Genomic DNA, 7,299 nt, shown 5'->3' on the forward strand with positions numbered 1-7,299 from the left:
TGGCAATAAAAGGTAAATTAATATGTAATTTACAATTGATTTGCTTTCATTCTACAATCAAAACAGTGGTATCTGCAAGGACCTGGAGTTACATGAATTGGCTGGGGTTCCCCACCAACCAAAAGAAAAATGGAGCACGACATCCGCTGGTACCAAAATAAAACCATAGGCTATTTCTAGCTACAAAGCCATCTTTTAATCCTAAATTCTTTTTAGCAGTTGACAGAGAGAGGTGAAATAGTTTCATGATCTCGGTTCAGATGGAGAGATAACATGAGCAGAAGGAAAAGCATCAGGGCCTTGCAATGTGGTGTTATGCTCAGATAATGAGAATCTATTCCAGGACCTCAGTTGGCCACATCTGTTTCCACTTAGCAATTTCATTCTTGCTACGAAGTTTCCTTATTCCTCCATAAAACCCATCTGTTTCATTGCCTTCTTCCCGATGATCTTTCCGGTTTATTGATGCCTGCCTCCATCTTGAACCAGGTGTGTACTGGTCGAACTCTAATATGATTGTGTCTGCAAACATTGTTCAGAAAAAAATTGTGTTATAAAGTTGAATTAAAAACGAAGCAAAGCACAATGACAACAATAAGAAAGTCCAAGGAAAGTAAATATTTAATTACATTAGAATAGAAGTTAGAACTGCCAAAACAAAATCATACGTTACCACCAAGTCCGAATGTCCGAGAGGATAGCTTAAGGCTTGTAAATTTATGTTTAATTTTAGAAGTCGCATAAAGTTCACATGCAACAGCAACTTTGGCTATTTAAGAAATTAGGAGCGGTAGGGGGAAGGTTCTAACTTCTAAGAACCTGCGGAAATATATTATGTCAATCTCTATTCCTAGTAAACTTGTTACTCTCCTTGAGTATTTAAGCATGCATCTTTTAACGCATAGTACTGTTTTAATAGCTTGTCTCAACAGGGACACTGTGATAAAGGAACAATTAGTTTAGTCAGTGTCAAGCTGGTGCGCTAAAACTGCAACTTTCAATTAGTGCTACCAGCCTAAAAAAGTTTGATCAAGAATATAGGCATATCTCTCTGGTGACTATTGTCTGCAAATAATATGTGTATCCTCGGACCAATAGGTCATGAGAACCGTTCCCTGAGAACAGTAAAAATTCTATGTAAATAAAATATGAGTAAGCTTTAGAGCATAAAAAAAATCCTCAGGTAAAAATTTTAAGATGGCATCAAATGTAACACTATATTGTATATATCTCAGCTAGCTATACCAGAGAAAACAAGACTTCTGTTATGCAAATTCTGCTATCATAATAATGATGACAGGGGATCTAGGCTTGCAAACATAATGCAACATATTTGATCAGAAGTTAAGAGAAAAAAGGTGGCAACTTTTTTGTCAGCTTTAACTGCTAAAAGAAGAGAGGTTTGGCGCAACTGCTTGGTTATTCTCAAACTTGGAAACAGAAAAAGGTTTAGAAACACATTTAAGCAGAAGTAGAAGAGTGGCATCAGAAGCAAGCAATTAGCAGTGTAAAAAACAGCTTAGGAAAATTTATGGCAAATTATCTAATAAGCCATTTTTCCTTGAAAAAAATTATTTTATATATATTGATAAAAAAATAACAAATTCATATCCAAGAAAATAAATGAGTTTTTTAGAAATTCATTGCTAAAATCTTCTATATTTGTATGCTAATCCATGTTTTTTCATATTTGTATTTTAATTCATGAAATCTTGCTGCTTATACATCCCTAAGTTAACTACATAAGAATGAAATATTCTACTTTTATATATTCTCCTAATGGTGTTAATTTCATACCTCCCCCTAGCCCTTAAACCTAACCAACCTGTTAACCTGTGACTCTCTATCGTTGGTACCCTAGCAGCCAAGTCTCGAACAAGAAGAGGGCAGAGTGAGCAAGAAGAGGTGAAATTTTCAGCCACATTTGTTACAAAGACAAGGGCATTTTTGTCCTTCTGCAACCTTGGCTAACCTTAACCAGTTTGCAGTCAAAAAAAAAAGCAGAAAGATTGATTTATACAAACAGAGAAATTTACAAGGATTTTTATAAAAATTAAAGAAGATAGGGATTGATAAATAAATACAAAAAAAAAATAGGGATTAATCTTAAAAAAAATAAATAAATAAAAAAGATAAAAAGCATCCACTTGGTTTCAAAATCAGTAATCAACCGACAAAGCAATCTGCTTGCTGTTATATGTCAGGAAAAAATCCTTCGAATTATTTTATCTTAAGGTATATAGCATTTATTCCAGCTTCTCCAAGGTACATAGCATATTGCGTAACACACAATCACCTCTTCCTGTGACTTCAGGAAAAACAGATGCAATATAAAAATGACATTATTATGATCCATACCGTTATTATGACAACGGCAGAAATGTTCATTTCCATCACATGTCTCCAAGTGACCCACGACTCCATACCACCAGCCTGCCAGACATAACCAGAAAATAAGAAGTTGAACAGAGCCATTCAGATTCAACTCGCCTCACAGTATGACAATTGTTCTGTATATGCATCCTAGACAAGAAAATCTCAGTAACTAAATGAACTGAAGTATTCGACCAAAAGGCTGGTCCAAGAATTGGCCAAAGAACATTGAAAGACCAACATACCACATTGTAGAGACTAGAAAAAAATCGAGGGGTTGATGTACTCACCATATGGAAATTCTTTATTCCTTCTCCACTGAATCTCTATATGATCGCCTGGGTGTAAATCATTCAGACAATCAGAAATATGAAGATCATGCGCAGGAGTATCAACTGGTGGTGCTCTTATCCTGTCCCATTGCAATCCTTCCTCTATGACTATAGCCCGTCGCCCATGTGGTGGGTACCTATAAGTCAAGATATTAACTAATGGTGACTATAAGCACTTGGTCCAATTATACACCATATATGTTTAAACTTCATGTTCCCAATCTTGATCAATTAAGACAAAAAATAATTTGGATTCCCATCTGCTCTTACATATAACTCCAGCATATAAAGAAGAGTTTGACATATCAGTGTAGTTTTCCTTCTGATAGAGGGAAAATAACTATTTGTTTCAACCCAAATTCATGGTTGATTGAAAAGAATTGAAACGAGCGTCTGCATCTATGTTAGGCTAATTCATACATACCTTGCATGAAAGGTGTCTGTGTGGCAATCGTAACTAATTTCAGCATCATAACATGATAGCATAAATCCCACATGCCCATGCTGCAGAAATAGATGAAAAGTCATCAACTTATCTCCAAAAACAGGAGCTACAGAAGCCCCACAATCAAAAGCTTCTAAATTAGAATAGACCACATAAAAATAAAGACCAAAACAGGAAAATGGAGAGACTGGTCCTCTTTCCAGTAAACCATAAGTTATTATTACCTCCACGAACTAGAACCATCAAATATGCAAATTTATAAATCCTCAACAAGAACAGATAAAAACAAGCGCATAATTTATATCTAAACTGTATTACTAGTTTGGATATGGGAGTGCAAGGAACAACATAAAAGTACATCAGATCAGGTCCGACGAATACAAGGAACCAAGCATAAAACTACAGCAACAGATTATCTGATCAATACCTCGCGATTGTAAACCTGAGCAGGGAACCAAAATTTGCCGTTCTCCAGTGACAGATACCAAGACATGATGGAGTCATCAGGCAAAGGGTTGCTTGGTTTGCTGCTGCTCTCAATCCTAGACTTGATCCAAGAAAGAGGCCAGACACAAGAGAGAGCCCCGATCCACTTCTTCTGCTTTGTGCTCCCAACGCCGCCGCCTGAGGAGACCTTCCTCGAGGCCGTATACAACTGCCAATCTCTGTGTGCCACTCCGCCGATCACCCTCCCCCATTTCTCTTTCATGTGCCTCTCCCACAGGTAATCACTCCTACACCTATCCCTCAAAGAGCTACACACGGCCGCCATGTTGCACAACCCGGCCGGTGACAGCTTCCCCAGAATGCACTCCAAGGCCAATTCCGGCAAATCCAAGACCGACATCTCCACCGACGACTCCTCAATTTCTACTCCAGGGGCACACCTCCTTTTGGAAGTCATCCTCGAGGAAATACTAAGGATTCGAGCACCAGCCAAGCTACAATTTCTCAATGATTTCACCAGAGAATACAAGAATTCCTTCCAGAACAAGTTGGAGAGCAATGTCACCTCACTTGCCCATGAAGGCAGGGGCCGAAAAGGGAGAGACTTGAAGAGGAGGAAGAGGAGGGGGAAGAAAGATGCAAGGAAGAAAAGCATCAGATAAGGGAAAAGAAGATATTCTCAAGATGGGATGATTGGGTGCTCCGCAGGAAGATTAAATAAATATACAAAAGGCCCAATTGCTACAAGAAAAGCAACAATTTGATAAAAAATTTGCGGATCAAACAAGGAATGATCCTTTATCTATACTGGGTATTGCTGACGCGATGAAACCCACTAAAACTTCAAAGCAGGTATTGGACGGATCCAGAGGAAGGCAGAACCGTAGACACCCAAAACTCAATCTTTTGCCAGACTAAATAACCTGAACTTGCCTGAGATTGGGTTTCTGGGTCTCCTCTCCTCAGATAATGCCCCGAAGGCTACGAGGAAGGATCCAAGGCCTTTTTGCTACCAATATGAGGAAGAAATTAGCTATCGATTAAATCTTGGAGGGCAAGTGGAATGATGGTGAGAGATGATGCGACTGGTTGGGGAATGGGCTGGGGTTTGGTGACCCACACCAACACCAAAAATACGTAAGCTGAAGACCTGTCAGAGGTGGTACACAGAACAAATGATAAAAGAGTAAACAAGAGAGGAGATCCGGCAGAGAGGAATGGAGGAGAGGAAGATGGAGATGAACATGAAGTGGGATTCCTCCCCTTTTCAGTTCATCAAGATCTTCACCGCAACCTACCAAACCCCTCGGCACCAGAACCAGATCTCTCTCCCTCTCCCTGGGACAAATACAAAGATTTGATGGGAGAGAGAGAGATAGAAGGAAAGGGAGGGGTGGGTATAAATGGTTGGAGTTCGATCGTTTTCTATATATTTCGGGAGGGAGGGGAACCAGGAACGCACGCTTGCCAATCTCTTTTAACTTCCACCAATTTTCCTAGTATCTCTCCCGCATCTACCAATGGATTGTAGAGAAAATCGCTCGACCGGAAATCTCATCAAGATATTCGTGTCAGTAAAGTCCTGACTATTTTAACACAACAGGTTTTGACTGCCTATACTTATTTATCAAACTTACTCGGATTAACATTACATCTGTAATCATATATAGCAATTGCAGTTTTGAAGTCAATACTTTCTTCATTCCGGTTTTCATCCCAAAAAATGCCGCTCCTAACCACCAAGGTGGTAGCCCAGTTGGAACGGAGCGTTTGCTTCCAACCAAGTGGTTTCAGATTCGAAACGCGCGGACGTCGATTAAATTCGGAGACCGGATGCCCCACGCCTGGACACGAGGTCTGAAAGCGCTGACGTACTCACACGGAGGATCGGATCGGGTAACTGAGCCGGCCTACGGGGGGAGGGTATGAGTAAAATAGGTCGGGGTGCCCAACACACGACTCGGTCTACCCGCATCGAACATTCTCCTGGCGGGGTGGGGGCTCAGTGGTCGGGGCTGCTACGCGGGGGTGGGCTTGTCCCTTCCTCCCCCCTTCTCTTTTTTTAGCAAAAAAAAAAAATGCCGCTCCTAAAATGCCTGGAACATTCTCCCTCCTCCTAAACAATAACCTCTGTCATAAAACTCAGTCTTACCTTTTTTTTTTCTCTAATTCGACTCTTAAACGCATTAGACTCAGAGATACGACTCCTAAGTAGATTGGACTCTTCGCTGGCTCTGTCTCCTTTCTTTCCCAAATGTGGTATATGCCCGGTTGCTAGCCAAAGCCAAAACAACAACTACTATAATAACTAGTTTTCATAATAGTTTTTTTTTTCATATATTAGTTTTTATAATAGTTAATATTACAAAAGTAGTTGCATTGTATATCGGAAGTATTACTCGTTGTAAACTTTAATAAGTATTGTTGATGTCCAAATCCTATCCAACTATATTATGATGATTTGGAGGCATGGATGGCACCAATATATCCGCTCAATCCATAATGATGGAAGGCAGAGTGATGAATTGTTGTATAGAGTTACGGATCTGCATACAAAAGAAGAGAGGCCCATCGGGGTGGCTCGGACAAGGCCTCCTCTGATGCTTAAGTCAGATATGGCTTAGGAATAATAGTAAGAAGTAGCAAGAAAAGATTGCTTGGCCTAGAGTGCTCGGCTTGGAAGCTTGGCCTAGAGTGCTCGGCATAGAAGATCGACCTGAAGTGCTCGGCATGGGAGCCCGGTCTAATTTTGATCGGTAGTCATAAATCCCAAATGCATGATACTAATGTCTTGGTTGGCATGGAAGGACGGTCTCCAAGGACACGGGTCTCGTACACACGGTGCTTGTGTCTTGGATGGCACAGAAGGGTGATATTGACTTAAGAGATTGGTTTTGATGATTACAAAACTTTTGACTATAAATACTAATGGTTTGAGTTGCTTTAGAAATAGAAAAATTGAGCTATGTAGGGAACTCAATTAGTTTGAAAGCTTAGAAAAGCATAGAGAAGCTTAGAACAAATTCCAAAGTTAAAGAAATATTTGAAATATTTTAAAAGCTTCTGCAGTGAAAAAGTCGACCCCAAGTGAAAAAAAGTTGACTTTAGAACCCCAGGAGTCAATTTCAGACTTTAGAACCCTAGATTCTAAAGAGAGAGAGAGAGAGAGAGAGAGAGAGGAAGATCCACATATATTATAATTATCAATGCTTGAATTATGTGCACAGTCAAATAATCAAACCTAGAACTTTTGCTTACTAGATAGATGGGTGTGAAATTGAGGGCAAGCCGCAAATAACAAAATAGTTGGGTAATATTTGATTTGGCATATAATTATGTCATCTCTAATGTCCTAGCACTGAAAATTCCTAATTATAATCTTTTCTATTGTAGTCAATAAATTTCATGTTTGAATCAAGTCGTAGTTGTTATAAACTATTCAAATTTTATAAGTAAATGCATGATTATGAGTTGCTTCTTCTCTCTCTAACTGATAAATGGTAGTTATTTCACCGTCATACCAACAGCTAAAATAAATTGAGACTTATATTTTTCCTTCCTCTGCATACTAGTTATTGTACAAATGTTGGGCTAGTGTAGATTAGGTATATTGACTTGTGTTGCAAGGAGACAACTCCAAGAAAAAAAATGGGATAAACATTATTCAGAACGAAATCAGAAAATTATGGAGGATATGCAATA

General features: G+C 39.2%; 1 protein-coding gene across 1 annotated transcript; it reads right to left on the reverse strand.

Annotated features, from left to right (window-relative positions):
* On the reverse strand, nt 1-5,228 carry LOC103713284 (F-box protein At2g32560-like). The gene is made up of 5 exons (XM_008800158.5): nt 3,578-5,228; nt 3,130-3,209; nt 2,664-2,842; nt 2,359-2,433; nt 1-522 (listed from the first exon to the last, which is right to left on the reverse strand). The coding sequence occupies exons 1-5, from the start codon at nt 4,250-4,252 to the stop codon at nt 335-337; spliced, it is 1,197 nt and encodes a 398-aa protein (XP_008798380.3). The 5' UTR covers nt 4,253-5,228; the 3' UTR covers nt 1-334.
* Nucleotides 5,229-7,299: the final 2,071 nt, after the last annotated feature.

The sequence above is a fragment of the Phoenix dactylifera genome, chromosome 2, assembly GCF_051530095.1.
Source record: "Phoenix dactylifera cultivar Ajwa chromosome 2, Ajwa_hap1_PhDact_Kaust_v1.1, whole genome shotgun sequence".
In the NCBI taxonomy this organism is placed as follows: Eukaryota; Viridiplantae; Streptophyta; class Magnoliopsida; order Arecales; family Arecaceae; genus Phoenix; species Phoenix dactylifera.